The sequence below is a fragment of the Lagenorhynchus albirostris genome, chromosome 15 (genome assembly GCF_949774975.1).
Source record: "Lagenorhynchus albirostris chromosome 15, mLagAlb1.1, whole genome shotgun sequence".
Classification (NCBI taxonomy): Eukaryota; Metazoa; Chordata; class Mammalia; order Artiodactyla; family Delphinidae; genus Lagenorhynchus; species Lagenorhynchus albirostris.
The window spans coordinates 52,397,163-52,418,267 of NC_083109.1; the positions used below are offsets into that span (position 1 = coordinate 52,397,163).

The following is a 21,105-nucleotide window of genomic DNA, read 5'->3' on the forward strand; positions in this document are numbered from 1 at the left end:
TATGGTAGGGTGACATCTGGGCAGAGGCTCAAGTCAAGGGAGGGACAAACCATGTAGCCATCTGGAGGCAGAGTGCTCAGGTAGAACAGTGCAAAGGCCCTGAGGCAGGATCCCCTTTGGGAAACATTGTTGAAACTGTCAATGTGAAATAAACTATAGTGTCTATAGATAAGCCACGTGGCGGGTCCTGGGCAGGAAGCACAGCAGGTACTTACAGTTCTCAGAAACCAGCATTGCCCATCTGGCTAAGGGTGCAGAGTCCCCAGAAAGGAAACAGGCCTGGAGCTGGCAGTCTGCAGGCCCCAAGGCTTCTTCTCTAGGATTGAGATAGTAAACCTGAGCTGAGGACAGATGCTCCATTCTCTGAGGAGCTGTAGAACAATTTATGGAATATAGAATTGCTATGTCCTGGCACTACGCCATCTTCACTTTTAGGAGTGGGCTGATGAGAACAAATGCTGTGGGTTTCAGACAGGATATGGAGATCTTCAGTCCCAGAGACTCTTGGTCGGGCAGGAAGGGATTGTCTGTTTCCCTTCTGGCCGCCTCTTATTGGGTGGAATACCTCTGCACAGGACATTTATAGCTCAGAGATGTCCATACGGCCTGCTAGTTGGACCAGCTTGCCTAGTTATCAACCATATCCTCTCCAGCGCTCTGCTTCAGTGACTCATTCCAGGTAATGAAAACAGACTGCTTCTGGCAATGGAGTAGCTTACGGCAGACCAGTGCCTGATGAGGACTCAAGGAACTGACCATAATTCAGAAAGCATCTGCTTGTAGGACTGGAGCACTACCCCAGCACCTGCAACTCAGAGGGGAGCTTGAAGAGGTGAGTCCTATTTCCTCCACTGGCTTCTCCCTTTGGGGCTGGGCAGGAGCAGCTGCTCAGAGGCAGAGAAGCCAGAGGAGCTCTGCGTAACCTTGCGGGACTGGGGAGACTGAGCTGGGGGTTTGGGCCTGCTGAGGCAGTGGAACCTGAGGGCCAAGATCCCTGAGAGGAAGGAGGCCAGAGAAGCAGAAAGTGGCTAAAAAAGCACAGCTGGCTTTTTGGCAGTTTCATGATGCTAGGGAAGAGTTTAGAGCCTGCCAAGGAGGAATGGCCCTAAGAAATACCAGGCTCTCAGCTTGGACCTTTGGGGACCACAGGTAGATTGGACTTTATAAGGACTGTGGAATGAGTTTAGCATTAGCTGAGCCCTGGAGTGGCTTGAGGTGGCCTTCCCCTCTGCTGCCCACCCTGGAGGGAGACACCATCCTGATCCTCAACCATCTGTCACACACAGTGCCTGACACTCTGTCAAGTTACTAGGTACACTGAGAAACAGGATGGGGGGAGTGGGGGGGAAGAGTGACAGACCCACAGGAGATAAGATATTGGAGTTAGCAGACATGGACTTTAAAATAACTGACTAACATATTGAAATAGGTGAGGTGGGGAGTTTCACAGAGAATTAGAATTCATAAAAGATTAAATGAAAATTCAAAGTGCAATAACTGAAATTTAAAATTCAGTAGGTGGATTTAAAAGTAGATGAGAGACAGCTGAAGAAAGGACTAGTGAACTGGAAGATAGATCAATAGAAAATATCTCTGCAAACCCCACCATGACCAGCTCGCACTATCCTGTGAGCTTCCTTGTCCTGGGCCCTCTGAGCCCTTCTGTAAACCCGTTGGGCAGTGGCGGGGGGGCCTGCTGAGGAGGCTCTTTGTACTTGGGAGAGACTGAGGGGGCTTGGGAATTTGGGGATCGCTCTCCATTGCAGCCTTGTTGGAAACATTACCAGCACATTGGCAGTCTAGTCATTGAGCTCCATGACTCTAGTGAAATCTTCAAGGGTCTCAGGCAACAGGAACTTTGTGCTCATGGGCTCAGGCTAAAGGTATGCTAATCTCTCCAACATAAACCTTAGAAAATGCCTTGGGTGGGACGGGGAACCAAGGGAGGCTTGTCTGTGATTTGCAAGGGGCGTGCACATTGCTGCTCAGGCTCGTGGACCATGGAACCCGAGTGCTGCCTGTTCCACTGACATGATGGGCACTGGCGTAACTGGGGGTGAGGGAGCAGGGTCGGGGCTGTGCTGAGCTTGACCTTGAAACTGTTGTGGATTGTAGCAGTTCACAGGCATGTTCTGAGAAATTTTCCATCCTGGGTTAATGAGTTCCTTATAATGAACAGAAATAAATTCAAGAGGGATGGTGAGCTAAGGTGGGGTCATGGGCCAAGGCCAGTGGCTGTGCTGAGAGATGACTGCTGACCTGCACAGGCTGTCTAACATGGATTAAAGCAATGTCACAGCAAAGACATTGGCCTTTTATCTCAAGTAAAAGATGGAAGCCCCTTTGTGCTCTAAAATGCTCTGTCTTGGGGCCAGCAAAAACCGCTTTTGAGGGGAGAGGAGGAATCCAGGTCAAATCTGGGTGAGGGAGGACACAACAGCCACTGGCTCCTGGGAGCTTCTGGTCAGCTCAGGCCAAGTGTCCAGAAGCAACTTGGACACCCTGCAGTGTCTCCTGTGCTTCAGGAGAGGAAACCATGTTGGGTTCTCTCTGGAGGGTCCATGAGGAAGGGACGTTCTCTCACATGGGAGGTTGCAGGACAGGAGGTGAGGAACAGGTGAGCACAGAGCCTTCTACCTTCCAGGCATTGTTTTAGGCCTGGTCAGTTTCATGGACGAGATAGACAAGGTCCCTGCTCCTGTGCAGATTGTGTTCTAGTCCAGAGGCTGCCTTCAACCGGTGTAAGCAAGTAAGAGCAAACACTAAAACAAGGAAAACAAGTGATAAGGGTCATGGAAAAGATGACATTGGGACCACGCTGGTGGGAGGGTTGGGTTGGGGAGAGGGCAGCCTCCCTGAAGAGGTGATGGTGAGCTGAACTGGAATGACAGGGTGGGTAGCTCTGCGTGCAGAGCAGCGCCCTCAGCTGGCATTGCACAAGCCCTGGTAGGCCCTGGCTTTCCTCATAAGGACAATGAGAAACCGATGATAGATTTTTTTAAAAAATTGTTTGTTTGGCTGCATTGGGTCTTAGCTGCGGCACACAGGAACTTAATTGCGGCATGTGGGATCTAGCTCCCTGACCAGGGATCGAACCCAGGCCCCTTGCATTGAGAGCATGGAGTCTTAGCCACTGGACCACCAGGGAAGTCCCCCGATGACAGATTTTAAGCAGGAGAAAAAGGTGATCTGATTGCACATTTACAAGATGTGCTGCATGCTGTGTGGATACTGGGATTGTGGGGAGAGTTTCTGGGAGCAGGGAGACCAATGGGCAGATTTGCTTGTGTTCAGCAAAGGACAGGTGTCGCAGCTGCAAAACCAGAGGGGACTGTAGACTCAGGATGCATTTGGGGTGGGGCTGAGAGAAAACAGGGACCCAAATGAGCCTCAGGTATCTGAGCATCTGGGTGGAGGCAGGGCCATAGTGGGAGGGGGGCATACCCACTGTGTATGTCAGATCTAGAGGTTCCCAAACTCGCAGTTCAGAGCACTTCTAGTTAAGGTTCAGTAATTATTTTAAGGGACTTATAGGCCAAAAGAAGTACCTAACAGTTCCATTTTTAAATACATAAGTCCAAACAAGTTAAGTATTGACATCCTAGCAACTTACAGTAGATATTTGGAAAATAATGTAAACTTAAATTTTTTTTCATTTCATTTTTAAGTAACTGTAATTATTTATGGGTGGAACGTGTGCCTATCGGCTCTTCTTGAATCTTGGAATCAGATTGGACACTGCCACCCTTGTTGCTTTTTTCACATTGATTCTTACACAGTAATTGCTTTTTCAATAACTGCCAGAAACCTAGCTTTGCAGACATGAAATAGTGGAAAGGAGTGTAGCAAGATATGATGTTGAAACCATGAAGTGTTCAGAGATGTTTAGTATCACCATTTTCCTCAAAAGTAAAAGGCATCCTGCTGTGCCTGCAAGTTCACTGTGGGCTGGGGGTTATTCAGTGCATTGTTTAGAAACTGCAGCTCTGTGCCCTTTTCCCTCTGGGTCTGTGGACATCCTCTGTCCTGGGCCACATGTTGGTGTGCAAGTCCCCCCCCCCCAGCAATTCTTTGGGATGGCTCACTGGGTCTTGTGGCACTCACTGTTGCCCTCACAGCCCAACAGCCTGCACATGGCAAATGTCCCTTTGAAGCTATCGTGTTCCCAGCTTCAGTGCTTAGAGGATTTTCTCTTTATCCTTTGATTTTATTTGTTTTTTATAAATTTATTTATGGCTGAGTTGGGTCTTTGTTGCTGTGCGCAGGCTTTCTCTAGTTGCAGCTAATGGGGGATACTCTTTGTTGTGGTGTGCGGACTTCTCATTGTGGTGGCTTCTCTTGTTGCGGAGCATGGGCTCTAGGCGTGTGAGCTTCAGTAGTTGTGGCTCGCGGGCCCTAGAGCACAGGCTCAGTAGTTGTGGCGCACGGGCTTAGTTGCTCCGTGGCATGTGGAATCTTCCTGAACCAGGGCTCAAACTCGTGTCGCCTGCATTGGCAGGCGGATTCTTAACCACTGTGCCATCAGGGAAGCCCTATTCTTTGATTTAAAATGCCTCAGAACTCAAGACCTGACCCCAACTTAATTACTTCGGTGTGATGCGTCATTTCCCCTTCCTGTATCTGAACAGGTTTAGTTTAACTAAAGAGTGTGGCAGACTTTCGGGGTTGATGTAAAAATAGCTCACCCTGATCAGAGAAAGTGGTCTGCCGTCTGCACCCATTTCCCTGCTAATGTGATATTGAAAAATGCCAGCAACACTGGGCTTCCTCCCTTCCCTGGCACCCATTCTGTGTCCACTGTGGAGCCTGGCGCGGGAGGAGTGTACCCCTGACTCTGCCATTGGTGTTGGGTTTGGCCCTGTCACTTGCTAAGACCAAAAGAATATGGGCAGAAGTGGCATCATGCAGATTTTGAGCCTAGGCTTCTGGAGGCATCATGTATTTCTGTTCACCTCTCTGGAAGTTTCCACCTTCCACCATGTTAGAAGAGCATATATGCTAGCTGCAGCCCCTTCAGCCCAGTGCCTAACCCCCACCCAGAGGGAGGCCCAGGGAGCAGAGCCCTCCCAGCTAACCTACAGACCTGTGAGCATGAGAAAAAAAATGCATACTGCCATACATATTGAATCCTGGGGTTGCTTGTTACACAGCAACAGCTGACTGATACAAATGGAAAAGAGGTCCATGAGGGAAAGTTAAAAGGGTGATGGAAATATAACAGCTGAGAAGGTTACTAGTCTTAGGGATAAGATGAATTTTTAAGATGTGAAATGATTCTTCTGTAGAATAATGTTATGTCTGTTGATCCTTAAGACAAACCTAAGAGGAAAGCAGTGACAGTTTTATCCAGTTTTATCCCCATTTTATAGATGAAGATATTGAGGTTCAAAGTGGTTGAAGGTGCAGTGGGTGAGCCTGGTCTGGGCCCCAAATCCCTGACTCCTGGGCCAGGGTCTTCCCGGCTGTGCTGCCTGCCTCTCTTGTGGGCCCGACTTAGAGCAGCCAATATGGCAGTAGAGCTTGGCACTTTGTGCAAATGAGGCCACCGTTGGGACCTTTCTTCTGACAGGTTGGGGAGGGAGGGCACCTCCCAGAGAAGGGGCAGCATTTGGTTGAGAGGGGGACAGGGGTGCCAACAAACAGGTGCCCGTGTCCCACATGCTGAAAACTGGGGGGTCTGGGTGTCTTCTGTGTGAGCCATGGCTCTGCTGCCTACTGGTTTGCTCTCATGCTCCCCTCAAAAGGTCTGGCAACTGTGTGTCCAGAAAAGATACCTATGGAAGAAAAGTGTCAAGGCACCTACACTGAATACATTGATGGTCTTGCTTGGTGGTTGGGGTCTGGATTTTGACACACTTGAAGCCTCGGGGATTTTAAACAGGAGAGTCAGCAATCAAACCTTTGCAAAAGGCTGCAGTGGGGCTTCTGGCAGCTTGAGGGCCAGGCCACATGATCCCATGTTGTAGATGCCATATCAGGGTACACACGAGCTGACTGGCATTCCTACTGACTGCTGGAGCTGTCCGTCAGCATGTTCTCATTACTTCAGGGGGTTCTGGTCTTGTTGAAGTTGGTTTACTTTCTGAGTTGTTTTTAATCCCTCTGTGTCCTCCTACTTCATGATCAGCTGACCACATCCATGGCACTTTGATTTTGACCTTGGCTCCTGCTGACTTTTCCCCTAAGGCCCCCTCCTGCTCCCTGACCCCCAGGCCCCCGTAGCCCTACACTCCCCTTTATACTTCAAGACCCTTCCTTTCCAGGAAGGGACCCAGCCTTCCCAGTTGCAGGGCTGTCCTTGGAGACCACAACCTCCAACCCCGAAATGGGGCAGAGCCCCCATGGATAGGGTGATGGGCTGAATAATACCCCCCAAAATATCTCCATGTCTTAATCCCTGCAAACTATTAACTTCACACGGCAAAAAAGGATCTCAAGATGGGGAGACAGGCCTGGATTATCCGGGAGGACCCTAAACTCAATAACCTATATCTTTGAGGGGAGAGAACCGACACAGAAGAGAAGGCAATATAATGATGGAGGCAGAGACTGAAGTGATGCAGCCATAAGCGAAGGAACACCCGGAGCCTCCAGAAGCTGAAGAGGCAGGAAGGGTCTCCCCCAGCACCTCCAGAGCGTGTGCAGCCCTGCCACACCTTGTTTCAGCTCAGTGAAATGGATTTTGGACTCTGGACTCTAAGATTATTAGATAATAAGTTTCTGTAGTTTCAAGCCACCAAGTTTGTGCTGACTTGTTACAGCAGCCACAGGTAATGAACACAAATGGGAAAGCCAAGGATTCCAAATGAAATGACTGGACCCATGGCCTGGCATGGACCCTCAGCTGCTGCCTGACAGTGTCCTTATGACCCAGCCACTCCTGTCACCTGTGCGTGAAATGCACAGGCTCTCCACAGGAAGGTTTCCTGCTGCCTTGCTGGCAAGTGAGGTGGACTCTGCAGCCCCTGCCCCTCCCTGGTGCCCGCAGCCCTGCAGCCCCCAATGCTGCATCTCATGTGCGCCCTGTTGAGAGCCCCAACTCCTGGCCAGGGTGCTTGCAGCCGTCACAACTGAAGGATTAGGAAGCAGGGGTTGGAGTTGGTGAGAGATGGGGTCCTGGGAGAGCAGCCACCATGGGCTCCATTTGCAACATGGAATGTCTGGCTTTGGCTGCTAGCTCCAAGGTCACCTCAAGCCCTGCAGCCAGGAGTAGCCAGGACCCTGCCCTCCAGTGCATCTGCTCCCCACCCCTGGGAGAGCAACTTGTGCAAAGGACACAGAGCCTTTGGCTGTTTTTTTTGTTTGTTTTTTTTTTTTTTTTACTTTTTAAAACCAAGGGCAAACATCAGGTGCTCTTTATAGCAGGAAGGACCTGTACCTTTTGAAATAAACACATGCCAGCTACCCACCTGCTAGGAAAGCCCCATAGGCAGCACTATTGTTCTGTGTCCTCCAGGTGATGCCCTGGGAAAGGTCACAGCTGCCTAAACCTTTAAAACCCCAGGTGGGACGAACATTCCCTGTGTGAGGATTTGGAGCTGCAGCAGCTCACAGTTGTGTTTCTTAACACTTTGTGAATTTTTTTCTTAAAGCAGTGAAAGGAGAAAATTGGTACCGAAGAGTATCAATTCTTGATTCTTGGCAGAATTCCTGTTGTCTTTGTGAAAGTCAAGTTTCAGGTGAGTGTGCCTGGTGCCCCAAGGGCTGTGTGACCCGTGGCCTGTGGAAGGTGGGTACCAGGCCCATAAGCCCCGTGGAGTCCCTCTTGGTGACCGTGGCCACCCTGGGAAGAGCCCTGGCCAATCCCAGAGGGGAGGGCGGCTGGAGCGGGGAGGGCGGTGAGCTGGTGCCCCACCCACAGTGTCAGGGGCTTCCTAGGCTGGCGACCCTCACAGGGGCTCATCTGCTGGCAGGTGAGGAGTGAGAAGATCCAGCGCCTGTTACTTGGCGCTTGGTGTCTGGCTCTCTGCATGCTGGTGAGAGGGCTCAGAGGCTCACCCTGGCCTGCTCGGCATAGCCCACAAAGACAGGGTTTACTCAGCCTTGGGCTCTACCAGTTCTGCGCAGCTGGACTCAGGGAGGCCAGAGTGCTGAGTCTGCCAACCTCAGGCCCACATGTGAATATTTCTCCTCATCCAGAATGAGGGGTGCCAGGCTGATGGGGGTGCTACTCACCCTGGCTGGCCTGCTGCAGCAGACCCTGTCCCTGAGAATAGCAGCCTTCAACATCCAGACTTTCGGGGAGACCAAGATGTCCAATGCTACCCTCTCCAACTACATTGTACAGGTAAATCCAGGCTGGCCTGTCCTCAGGGGACTCAGGGTGGGGGAAGGGGAGGGCCCTCTAACAGGCCCTGGGAACCCTGGGCCAGTGGTCAGTCCTGAGGGTGATCGGCAGTGGTGGTGATCGGGGGAGGGGATTGAAAGCCTCTGGTCTCAGCCCACCTGTCTGTCAAGGGGACAGGTCCTTGTCACTGCTGTGCCGTCCACCACGGCTGGAGGTGGTGGGATGTCTGGCACGTCCCAGGCAAGTCCTAGGCCAAGCTGTGACAGGAAGGTGTCTGGGAGGAGCAGGTCGGCCCTGTGATTCACAGCAGGCAGGCTCGGATGCCTCAGTCTCCACCCAGCCTGCCCCGCTTAGCAGTACTGTGGCCTTGTCCCCAGATCCTGAGTCGCTATGATATCGCCCTCATCCAGGAGGTCAGAGACAACCACCTGACGGCCGTAGGGAGGCTGCTGGACAAACTCAACCAGTGGGTGACAGTGCGGTCCCGGGAGGCGTGGATGGGAGAGGGTATGCCACTTCAGCCAGGCCCCAGAGATAGGGATGTGGGCAGGAACGCTGCTATAATGTATATAGGTGGCAGGAGGGTCCCCACGGACTGCCCCCCACCCTGACCGCGACATTTGTTTCCTCAATCCAGGGATGACCCAAACACCTATCACTTTGTGGTCAGTGAGCCGCTGGGACGCAACAGCTATAAGGAGCGCTACCTCTTCCTGTTCAGGTAGATTGGGTCACCTCCTCAGAGGGTGCTGACAGGAGGCTGGGGTGTGGTCTAGAGAGCCTGTGAGCCCCTCCCCTCCGGGTGTGGGGGCGAGAACTGGGGCCACAGAGCAGGGCTCTGAGCTGGCCCCACAGCCTGTGCAGAGGCAGGGGGACATGGCAGGAGCTCCAGGCCAGTGGGTCTATGCGGTGCTAAGGCCGGGCCCCCTGCCCACCTGGACGTGGCAGAAAGTGACTTTACCAAGACAAGCTGGCACCCTGGCCCAAGGCTAACTGCCCTCTGGCCCGGCCTTCTGCAGACCCGACCAGGTTTCCGTGCTGGACAGCTACCAGTACGATGATGGCTGTGAGCCCTGTGGGAATGACAGCTTCAGCCGAGAGCCAGCTGTGGTCAAGTTCTCCTCCCCCTTCACACGTGAGTGCCCCGCCCAGCCCTTCCCAAGACACCTGGAAAGCTGTCTCGTGCTGCAGCCCACACCCTTTGTGCTTTGGTCTTACATTGGAGTTACTTAGGAAAACGTCCACCCTCGAAGACTGGCTCATGTGTCCTCCACCACAGCCCAACTCCTGGCTGAGCCCAGCCCACACCGGCTCAGTATGACTCCTGTTTCCACAGAGATCAAGGAGTTTGCCATTGTTCCCCTGCACGCGGCCCCATCGGATGCGGTGGCTGAGATCGACTCTCTCTATGATGTCTACCTGGATGTCTGGCAGAAGTGGGACTTGGAGGTGAGGCAACCCCCACCCCCAGCCTTGGGCTCTGGGGCCCCCCTTCTGCCCCAGGCCAACCAGTGTGTGTCTCCTGGTAGGACATCATGTTGATGGGTGATTTCAATGCTGGCTGCAGCTACGTGACCCCCTCGCAGTGGTCATCCATCCGCCTGCGCAGGAGCCCCCCCTTCCAGTGGCTGATTCCTGACACTGCCGACACCACCGTTACATCCACGCACTGTGCCTACGACAGGTGAGCGGGGCCTGGGCCCACACTGAGCCCCCAGGCAGGGATGAGGGAGCCTCCATGACCAGCTTCAGAAATGGTTCCCAAGCCCTGTGACATGCACCCTCCTGAGCTTCACTCAGTCCACTTAGGAAATGGAATGAAAGGAGCAGCATTTCTTAGTTTGGGGGTGAAGCACATTTAGGGATAACACTCACTGGGGGGTATGTAGGTTGGTCAGTGGTGTGCAGTTTGGGGCCCAGGTTGCTCAGCTCAGTGTTGGGGTGACAGTGAGCCAGGACCCGACTGGCCCCATGGGGAACATTTGAGAGCAGTTGGGGAACAGTGGAACTGTGTGACATTTACCATACCAAGAGGAGCTGGGGGGACATGCTGGGATCTGAGGTGTAAGTGCACAGAGCTAGACAGTGGGCTGAAGGGGACCTTCTCTTGTGTCTGATGCTGCAGGATCGTGGTTGCAGGACCTCTGCTCCAAGATGCTGTGGTTCCCAACTCAGCTGCTCCCTTTGACTTCCAAGCTGCATACGGATTGAGTGACCAGATGGTAAGTGTCCTGGTCACGTAGCTCTAATAGGGGCCTGGGACACAGGAACATAGGCCTGGACCCACTGCTTTTTTCATTGACTTGAAAGAGCCACTTGTCTGTGGCCCTGGGTGCCTCTTGGTCTCCTTTTCCCAGGCCCAAATCCCGACTGGCCTCAGGAGCATGAGTGCAGAGTACTAGATGTCTGGGTGTCCCTGTGCTCATGGCTGTCTCCCCACAGGCCCTAGCCATCAGCGACCATTACCCGGTGGAGGTGATGCTGAAGAGAGCCTGACGTGAGTGGGGCCTGGCCAGCGACCTCCGCTCTGCAGCCTGTCGCCAAGAACTGAGACGACACAGCCAAAGGCTAGGGACAGAGTTTAGGAAACCAGTGCCTGGTCCTGAGTGCTCCTGCCCCTCCCCACCACCGTGGCAGCTGGAATTAGAGGAAGGTAGGCTTTTCCTCACTGTACCCGCTTCCATTGTAAGCTTGGAGGTTGTGTCACCAGAGCACCCCAGTCTGGACAAAAACTCTAAGAATACATTTTAAGTGAATAAAGCTCAAAAGTAGGTGTTCTCATTGGCAGCATCCAGTCCTTTGTCATCGTCCCCATCCACCACCCCCCCACCCTAACCCTGGGCAGGAGGACCTGGGGCTTTCACAGCTGTCAGTGTCGGTCCAGGGCCTTGATGAGCAGGTGGTTCAGGCGGCTGACCATGGGTCGGGGGTCGTCGACCAGCCCTGCTGTGATCATGGCATTCTCGTAGATCTGAAAGGCAAGGCAGCACCTCGTTGTTAGTGGGAGGGTGAGCGAGGCCTGATCCCAACCCAGGGACCTCAAAGAGAAAGAAGAAAGGAAGAGAGAGCCTCCTGAAGCTGACAGCCCCATGCCTCAGTTTACTGTTCGCATTCCTCCAGCAGACTCACCTGATCCACCAGCAGCTGGGCCAGGTCAGGCTCGCCATCTCTCAGCTGACTGAGCTTCTTGATGAGTGTGTGCCTGAACACAGAAACCACCAGAAGTTATTAGCTCAGGGCTGGGGATGCACACACAGCCTCTAACTTTGTGCTCCAGTGACTTTTCTGAAATGTTGGGGTTATCAGGACATGCAAAAAAGGGTAATAGGTCCAGTATAAAAAATAAAGCCCATAATGATCAATTACAGATTATATACCCAGAAAACCCAGCAAAAATTTTGATACTAAAATTGATATAAAGGAGACACTACTAAGGTAAAGAAAGATGAGTTTAATATATGAAAAGACATATGTTATAGTTCTTGGATAAGTGGACCATAAATAGAAGTGAAACTTTCCTTATTTAATAGGATTCCTTTAATCTAAAAAATCTAGTATAAAATTTATAAAGTAAACATGGAAGAGCAGTTAGAGGAGGAAGTCCCAGTTAAAACATAAAGCTCCAGTAATTAAACAGTTCTGGAAAATGAAAAGGTAACAGCTCAGTGCAACAAAGTGGACAATGTATAAATGGCCCAATTCATATAGGAATTTTGTTAGTACCTCATAAAGACAGGATAACTGGGCCGCACCCAGGAAACAAGTTGGATTCCGATGTGATTAATTTCCAGAGGGATCAAAGATTAAATGTAAAAATTAAAAGCAAAGAAGTATAATACTCGAAGAAAACAGGGAAGAAGTATTTTATAATCTCGGAAGGGGAAAGCCTTTTTAAACAAAATACAAACCCAGAAGTCAGAAGAAAAGAATAACTGACTACAAAAAAACATTTTCTGCACAGGAAAAAATACAGTGGGAAACATACATCAAAATTATAAGGTATAATTTTAAGAGAACGGCAAAAATTGATGTTGGATAAAACTGAAGGCACTGGGGAAAGGTTAGAGGACAGCAGGAGTGGCTTTGGTCCCTGTCTGAGACGACATGATTCCCTCCCCTCACAGGGCTGTTCAGAGTAGCAAACACTTTACAAAGCAAGGTGAGCACACTGCACAGCAAGTGTACCAGAGGAGGCCCCACACAGTGTCTCCGAAGATACGTGAGGAAACTGGGGATGGGGGGGGCGGGGAGTTCACCGTGAACTCCCTTAGTTCTTCAGAATTCTCAACCGAAAGAATATATTAACAAATTTTAAAGCAAATCTGTAAAATAAGAGTCTTTTGGCAACAGAAACGAGCACTCTGCACAGCTATCTTACAAAACTGCTTCTGTGTCAGAACTAGTTAAGGCAACGGGGTGTCCAGTCAGCGTCCATCTCTACTGGGGACTCACAGCTGGGAACTGTGCACCCATTACACAGGCCTGCACCCATTATGCCAACCTGCCAACCAGGACAGCTCCTTTGAGAGGCGTTCAACGCTCTTTGTGGCCAGCCATGAGCCAATTCAGATCTTTTCACCCAGTAATTGTGTTACTAGTAATTTGGCTCAGAAACTGGAAAAGGCACTTCCCCCTACTCCCCAGTAGTTTTAAGTAAATTAATGGTTCTAAAGCAACATGGAAAAATATTTATAGGTGATGAATAAAAAAATTAGGCATGTACTACATAAAAAAACCAAAACCCACAATAAGACGAAAGTCCAAAAGAAAATATACCAAATAGGGTACAGTGACTGTGGTGGGGGTGAGACTATGGATTTTCTAGCGTTTTTGGTAACTTGTTCATGTAACTTCATGTAAAAAACTACTACTGTATACAGTCAATTTCCAAAAAAGAAACTGTCTCCATATACAACAGTTAGAAAATGAAATTTCAAAATATCCAATAAAGACACATCAAATAACTATAAAAAATGTACAAGAACTCTAAAGAAAACATAAGTTTCCAAGAGATACTCATCTGAGAAGGCAGCACAGTTAACGGTGTGGGCAACAGGGTGTTCACATGGAATAAGATGAAACTAGAACCCCCCTTAGCCCCCAATCCCAGACAGGCCAGTTAGAGATGGGCTCAACCAACATGAAAGGGCAGAACTATACAGCTTTTAGAAGGACATGCAGGAGAAGAAACTCATGTCTGGAATAGATGCTTTTTGGGGTCTTAAGAAATCTCTAACAAATGTATATACATTTGACTACATTAAAATTAAGAAATTCTCTTTAAAAGACAGGTGAAAAGACAGAAAAGATATTTGCAACTGTTAAAGTATATATAAAGAACTACCAATCAATTTTTTTTTTTTAAAGCCCAACAGAAAAAAGAACAGTAGCCTTCTAACTTGCAGGGACCTGGGTTCCCATGCTCTGCCCTCTGGAAGCAGTGGGCCTTACTCAGCCCAGCTGAGGATAAGGTGCTTTCACGCCTGGGCACCCATCCCGGAGAAACACATGTGCAGCACCAGACGGGGGACAAGAATGTTCAGAGCAATGTGTTCCCAACAGCCTCCAAATGGAAACTACCCAAATGTCTATCAAAATAGAATAAATAATTGTGCTGAGTAGATTCATACCCTGTGATTCAGCTGTGAACAAGAACAAACTATAGTCACCCCCACAGATGAATACATCTGATCACACGCCAAGAGAAGAAAGGAAGGCTTCAAAGGGAACCTGTGCACAGGGGTCCATTCACGTGAAGTTCAGAAACAGGCAGAACTGAGCTTGTGTGTAATGACGCACAAGTAGCTGAAAAACCATAAAGCACAGTGAGGAAGTGACTGACACAGAAATCAGGACTGTGGTTCTCCCTGGAGAGCGGGACAGAATTCAAGTAGGAGGAAAACAGGAGTGTCTGGGTGTCGGCAAGGTTCAGTTTTTTTAAATGTCACATAGGTATAGTTTAATACAGTTCAATTACACGAGTGTTTATATAAACATTTATCAAACTGTCCAAAAGTTTTATGCACTTTCTATGTGTTATAAATAAAAGAACACACACTCACATACAATTTTAAAAGATTACCTGGCAGGTTAGAAATGAGCATGCCCATTCCCTGGGCATCAAGGGCCCTGGGCCCAAGAGGCCTGGAGCCAGCAGCCTTACCTGGGGTTGATCTCCAGCGTGGGCTGCAGCAGCTGAGCACGCTCCTCCTGGGTCTTGGCCAGCTGCTGCATGCGCAGGAAGTGCCGGGCGGCCCCCATCTCCAGCACCGTGATCATAGCAGGGTGGGTGTCCAGCCGAGGAGTCACCTGCAAGCAAGGCCGGGGGTGACAGGGGCCCTGGCAGGGTCTTGACCAGGTATAAAGCTTCCCCAAATGACAAGACAGGAGAACGCAGGTCTCCAGGGACATACCCTCAACCAGCAGTGCTCCTCCCTCCCTCTCTCCCTCCCAATCACCTGCTAACGAATCGTACCCTGCTTGGGAACTCCCTCCTCTTCTACACTCCAAAGCTACCAATTTCTAACCTATCAGTTACCATCCAAGGTCCATCTTGCCTGGTGTTATCCACTTCTCTGCTTCACAGGGTCCACTTCCAGGTCCTACAGCAACTGTCTGAAGACCCGCCAGGACTGGCCACCCCATTTCCCCTGGCCCAGCCTCTTCCTCAATCTTGTGTCCGTCTTTACTGCAGACGGTGCTCTCACCCACCGCTCCCTGTGGCTCCCTCTGGCCTTTACTTCATCAAATACACCTTTTCTCACCGAGCCCCACAGGCTTCAGGCCTCCTGACTTACGCCAGAGACGCTCCTGGGCCTGCTGGGCCCATGGCTGCCCCCTTCCCGGCAGCACAGTAAGGATCCAGCTCCACGACTTCCTGACCTGCGGAAGCGCTCTGCCTGTTTCCTTCATAGGATACGGACGAGAATTCTACCTACCTCCTAGGCCACCTTAAATGAGTCACTGCTGTAAAGCATGGACACGATATGTGTGTTACATAGAGAAACCCCAGCCACACACCTTGCTCCCTGCCAGGAAGCCCTCGCCTCCCTCAGAGACCCACTGCTACCTCCCATGGAGCCCCCAGGTCTGCCCTCCTCTGCTCTCAGCCTTCCCTACCCTGCACACCTGCCTGTCCCTTTGGGGCCACTCCTGAACATGTCCCTCAGCCAGTGACACCTGTTCCCTGGTGACTGTCTTTTCTCTTGCAGCTCAGAGCTGGATCAGTGGGTTCCTAGCTCATTAAAGCCTACCCAGAACCCCCACTGAGAACCCAAGCTGGACCGTACACCCTTGTGTCCTCAGCCACTGCAGCTCCTCTAGGCCTGGACGAGGATGGCCCTGGGGAGGCCAACTGGGGACACCTCCTCTCTGCTTCTGCCTGCCCACTAGGCCCTCAGCAGCTCACCTTCCACTTTCTTCATTCCAACTGCTCTACAAAGTGGAGGCGAAGCCAAGCTTGCCCGCCCGACCTCAGTAACTCCCCGGGCACATGTGGCTACGTGCTCACGAGCGCACACATGCAGGAGCAGCAGCAACCAGAGCCGGCAGGCTGGCCAGCTGTGCAGTCACCAAGGGCCATGGTGGTTGGGTGGTGGCCCGTCTTTGGGAGGCCTCACCTTCACGTTGGTGACACGGGACCCTAGCGCGTTTCTCATCCAGGCCATCAGGTCCTCTGTCTCCTTCTCTGACAGACGGTCGCCAGCTACAGGAGAGCAGAAGGGTGAGCTTGGAGGCCGTCTCCACAACTCCCTCCCCATAGGCTCCCAGCGGCAGGCTCCCTCCACCCTGCCAGCCACTGGCACGACGACAGAAGCTACCAGAACACTCTTCACCTAAAATTAAGCAGATAAATTTGGACCCCAGAAAGGATACTTTTGATTGCCTGAGGCCCATATAATTTTGTTAGGGCTTTAAAATGTCTGATTCTCTTAAGCTTTATCAATCTTAGGAAGGCAAGCTGTGAAAAGAAAACCCCATATAGACCCACTGTTGCAGAACGAAGAGGCCGTGTAGCAAACAGTGCCAGCTCCCTGGGCCTGCCTGGCCTCACCTGCACCCCAGGCCACCATCCACACCTGTGCCCAGAGAGAAGGGAAGCAAGCCGACCTGGGGAGCCGTCCTCAAACTTCTCCTCCTTGTAGTGGTCAACAACGATGTCCGTTTCCACAGACATCAGCTTCTTCTTGTCAAACTCACGAAGGTGGAGCAAGGTCAGCTCATCAAACTGCTCGTAGCAGAAGAGAACCTGTGAGGACCCGAAATGGCTTCCATCAGGCCCGGGGAACCCTCTGCCCGTGACAGGAGAGGGACACGGAGCAGGGGCTGGGGCTGCGGGCTGGGCCCAGCATCTGAGGGCCATGCAGGGGGTGCTGGGGTTCCTGGGCCTTGTGGACGCAGCGGTTTACAGACGGCTCTCAGGGAGGCTCTGGCTCTATCTTAGAAGCAGTGATGCTATTTATAGAGAAATCCCTGTGTCACCTCCTAGAAAGACCCAAACTAGTAGGCAGGCTTCAGCCTGGCCTCTGTGACCCTGGATGCTGACACTCACTGCTCCGCTCTCCCGAATCGTGGGCACATTCAGCCATTCCCCAGTGCGCATGGGGACCCTCCTTCAGTGGTCAGACCCCCTCGCCCTCTGACCTGGCCCCAAGGGAAGGACAAGTGCAGGGAGGCCCGGTAGGGGCCAAGCCTGCCCCTTGGCTCACCCACCTCTGTGTTTTTCCACTTCATGGCCTCATAGTAGGGCGAGTGCTCCGCCAGGTGCCGGTTGGGGGCGCACAGGTAGTAGATACTGCGGGTGCCGGCCTGCATGCGGCTGGCGTAGTCTGGGAGGCTGGTCAGCTGCCCAGCAGGCAGTGCCGACGACTCGTACCGCAGCAGCTTTGCAATATCCTCCTGTAGACAGACAGAGGCCAGGTCATTGCTCATTCCAGGTCCTGGCTCTGAAAGCCTCCCGACAGCGGGGCACAGACTTCGGGAGCCTTCAGCTAAGGGAGGAAAGGCTCTGGCTGGCCTCACACCCGCCTGGTGACCGTGTCCTGCAGCCAAGGCAGCTCCTTTGGGAGCCTGGTCCAGGGACGGCGCCCTGGGCTGGCTCGGGCCCTGGGGAGCTCTGAGGGACTCCAGTGCTGTCCATTGGGCCCCATGTCAGAAGTTCAGGGGACCTCGGAAAGCACGTTCCACCACAGGTGGCCCAGGGCCTTGCTGAGAGGGCCTTTCCAGGTGAGCTGCAAAAACGGTCCCAGGAGTGGCTAGGCCCTGTCCGTGGCAGAGCCCACTCTGGACCCAGCATCCTCCCTCTGTCTCGAGTCACAGACCCTGGCTCTCGCCAAGCAGGGGACACGGGTGTGAAGTCCACACTTCCCAGCCTTCCTCACAGCCAGGGGACGAGTCCTGGCCCAGGGGGTACAAGCCTAAGTGGGGTGTGTGACTCAGAGAACAGGCCCTGAAAGGAGGGGCTTGTCCATCTGCTCCTGTCGGCTGAGATGCTGGTGGCATCTAGACTCCATGAGGGAGTTGCCTGTAAGGACAGAAGCAGCAACAGGCTGGGGTCCAGCTCCCTGACGCACCAGCCTGGACATGACCTGACAGTAAACTGCCTCGTCTATGCCACCGACTCATCTCCAACAACCCATGGTGCCCAGAGGGGAGGTCCAGATGAGAGAGTGATGTGGTGGGGATGAAAGGGGGACGAACAGGCAAAACCAGGGATCTGGGAGCCCACCCGGCGAGCCAGGCTCTAGGTTCATAGGTTAAGCTCATGCTCTTGTGCATGTTACGGATCCTCATTAACTGAGTAAGGGGCCTTCCCTGGTGATGCAGTGTTTAAGAATCCGCCTGCCAATGCAGGGGACACAGGTTCGAGCCCTGGTCCGGGAACATCCCACGTGCCGCGGAGCAACTAAGCCCGTGCACCACAACTACTGAGCCTACTTTCTACAGCCCGTGTGCCACAACTACTAAAGCCCGTGTGCCTAGAGCCTGTGACCTGCAACGAGGAGCCACCACAACGAGAAGCCGGTCCACCACAACGAAGAGTAGCTCCCGCTCGCCACAACTAGAGAAAAGTCCACGTGCAGCAACGAAGACCCAAATCAGCCAAAAAATAAATAACTTTATTTATTTATTTATTTAAAAAAACCCTGAGTCAGTCAGTGTTTATAAAGCACTCAGAAAAGCCTCTGGCACCACCTGGGTCCTGCTACCTACAAACACAGAGAGGAATGAGTGGAGAGTCCGAGCAGGCAGCACTTGGAGCCACTGGAGTCCTTGTGCCAACAACCGGGGTTAGGAGGACCCAGGGTGATGAGGGCCTGGGGGGAGCAGGCTGGTAGCCGCAGTGCCCAGGCCCCATCCCACCCTCCCTCATGGCCTGCAGAACAAACCCTGGGACCCCAGACGGTTGGTCACCCTCCTTCCCTGCTGCTGTTCTGGAGCAAAAGACGAAACGCCGGCGCTAAGAGTGACAAAAGACGTGTCTTTTGGGAGTGATGGAAATGTTCCAGAACCAGATGGTGGTGGACGTATAACCTGTGAAGGTACTAAATGAACTGTTCACTTTAAGAGAGTGAATTTTATTGTATGGGAACTGTATCACAACTTAAAAGTGGCCAATAAATGTTTATGGAACAATCTCATCCTTTTTAAGTAATTGCGCAATTAACCCAGTGGCACAGTGTTGATGGATTTCTACCGATCACATGATGAACTGCCCTGACTACATATACCTCACCTGCCCTCCCCACCCCGTGAACCAGGCACCTCTCCTGTCCTGACTTCTGTGACCTCCCCAAGCCCCCCAGGCCCTTGGGGGAAGAGACACTAAATGCCCGCTCCCCTCAAATGAGGGCACTGGAGGAGCTGGACATGTGCAAGTGCACGCCGGGCCTGCTGGGACCACCTGCGGAGTCCAGAGGCCAAAGGCTGCACTTTCTGACCCCTGGGAGTGGTGACTGGGGTGCCTGGCTATGCCATCATCACGTCCTGGGAAGCTCAGGTTTCTGATCTCCAGCAGCTTCCTCCACAGCCCAAGGCAGCCCAGAGAAAGGCCCAGAAACCCAGACCCTACCTTGACCTCCTGCTCAGCCGTGGTCACGATGCCCTCCCTCATGAACAAGCCGTAATCTTCAAAAAACTTGGCATATTTCTCAGCATGTTTTTTACTCTGGTCAATGAAGAATTTTATTAGCCTCTGCTGTAGAACGCCCTGGAGTTTCCTATGAACAGAAAAGCATTTATCACAAAAGAGCAACTTTCACGAAATACAAACAGCCAGAAGGATATGAAAAAACGTTCAATCCCACTAATAATCAGAGAAGTGAAGACAACATACCAAAAAGTTACCCTTGGCCAACACCAGTTAAGGAGACATGCGCCCCCCAGAGTCAGGGATGCTAGCTGACACCCCCCCCCGCCCCCGCAACCTTGTGGAGAGTGACAAAACTATGGTTCTGAGATTACACCTTCATGAGTCACCAAGATTTATGGACCAGGAATTTCACTGTAGCACATAAAACAGAAAACAATTATGGGACTTTGCTGGTGGCGCAGTGGTTAAGAATCCGCCTGCCAATGCAGAGGACACGGGTCCGAGCCCTGGTCTGGGAAGATCCCACGTGCCCTGGAACAACTAAGCCTGTGTGCCACAATTACCGAGCCTGTGCTCTAGAGCCCGCAAGCCACAACTACTGAGCCCACATGCCACAACTACTGAAGCCCACGTGCCCAGAGCCTGGGCTCTGCAACGAGAGAAGCCACTGCAATAAGAAGCCCGCGCACTGCAACTAAGAGCAGCCCCCACTCACCACAACTAGAGAAAGCCCGCGCACAGCCAAAAATAAATAAATAAGCTCTGATGCAAGTTTAATTACAGAAAAGAAAAAAAGAAAACAATTATGAACAAGCTCAGTGTTCAACTGCAGAGAACAGGTTGAAATGAATGATGGAAAGCTACACGGCCATTAAAGATCAACATCCTCTAATGATATGATCCTTAAAAACATGAGAAAGTGCCTGGGTTGAAAGAAAAACTAGAAAAATCCCAATATGGATAAATTACAGGGTACATATAGTATATAAGTATGCAAAGACTATACATACTACTTGCTGTGCATTATATTTTTTATAATTAGGATCAATGCTGTATAAACTTGGGTTTATACTGGATATACTATATGTGCTCTACAGTTTTACAAAATTGGGATCTTGTGTATTACGGTGTTTACCAGAGCACTACATAAAATCGTGAGCAACACTATTAGTGGTATTAGGGAGTATTTTTTTTTAATTTCCTTAATATTCTGCCTTTCCTAAAGCCTAAAGGTGAAATTACCATTTGTTTCCTTAATAATCCAGGGTAGGGGAACAATAATGTTTAACGTTCATTTAAGCTTATCCTCTTCCACTCCCATCCTGAATAACTCAGTCCTTCAGCCAAGGGGCTGCACCCGCATCTGTGGTGGGGCAGCCACAGCAGCCAGGATGAAACGAAGAGGGTGTCCATGCAGGGTGAGGGTTGGAGGAGCCTGGTGTGGAGTGTCAGAGCCCAAGGACCCCAGAAGAGGACATCCAGACTGGGGACAGCGAGCAGCTGGCAGAATGGCTGACAGACACCCCCTTAGCCCACCGTGTGGCATCAGAGCCCAAGCAGGTGAAGGAGCAGGGAGCTGGTGGGGCAGGGGGGCAGCAGCGATGGCAGACTGGTAACATGAAGGGGACTGGTCAGAGGTAAACACATTAGGGATAATCAGAGGCAAATTCCTCACTGTCAAGAGAAGCAAAGACCAAGACAACGGCAGTGCTGGTTGGTATTGAGT

At 51.6% G+C, this 21,105-nt stretch overlaps 2 protein-coding genes across 10 annotated transcripts in view; one reads left to right on the plus strand and one right to left on the minus strand.

Annotated features, from left to right (window-relative positions):
* DNASE1 (deoxyribonuclease 1) overlaps positions 1 to 11,068 on the plus strand; it is a 28,037-nt gene extending 16,969 nt beyond the window's left edge. For 2 of the 9 annotated variants that reach the window (XM_060124649.1, XM_060124652.1), the window contains 9 exons: positions 654 to 832; positions 7,593 to 8,287; positions 8,665 to 8,753; positions 8,925 to 9,008; positions 9,307 to 9,422; positions 9,624 to 9,736; positions 9,817 to 9,971; positions 10,413 to 10,509; positions 10,730 to 11,068. In XM_060124649.1, the coding sequence (XP_059980632.1) occupies positions 8,141 to 8,287; positions 8,665 to 8,753; positions 8,925 to 9,008; positions 9,307 to 9,422; positions 9,624 to 9,736; positions 9,817 to 9,971; positions 10,413 to 10,509; positions 10,730 to 10,783 (855 nt within the window). In that variant the 5' untranslated portion in view covers positions 654 to 832; positions 7,593 to 8,140 and the 3' untranslated portion in view covers positions 10,784 to 11,068. Of the gene's footprint in view, positions 1 to 575; positions 833 to 882; positions 8,288 to 8,664; positions 8,754 to 8,924; positions 9,009 to 9,306; positions 9,423 to 9,623; positions 9,737 to 9,816; positions 9,972 to 10,412; positions 10,510 to 10,729 lie in introns of those variants that run through there. The other 7 variants (XM_060124648.1, XM_060124647.1, XM_060124655.1 and 4 more) reach the window with 7 other exon arrangements.
* The window catches only part of TRAP1 (TNF receptor associated protein 1), a 44,849-nt gene continuing 34,759 nt past the window's right edge, over positions 11,016 to 21,105 (minus strand). Inside the window, exons 12-18 of the mRNA XM_060124646.1 lie at positions 19,359 to 19,506; positions 17,000 to 17,185; positions 16,397 to 16,535; positions 15,907 to 15,992; positions 14,451 to 14,596; positions 11,417 to 11,489; positions 11,016 to 11,258 (exon numbers count right to left, since the gene is read on the minus strand). Of these exons, the coding sequence (XP_059980629.1) occupies positions 11,157 to 11,258; positions 11,417 to 11,489; positions 14,451 to 14,596; positions 15,907 to 15,992; positions 16,397 to 16,535; positions 17,000 to 17,185; positions 19,359 to 19,506 (880 nt within the window). The 3' untranslated portion in view covers positions 11,016 to 11,156. The remainder of the gene's footprint in view (positions 11,259 to 11,416; positions 11,490 to 14,450; positions 14,597 to 15,906; positions 15,993 to 16,396; positions 16,536 to 16,999; positions 17,186 to 19,358; positions 19,507 to 21,105) is intronic.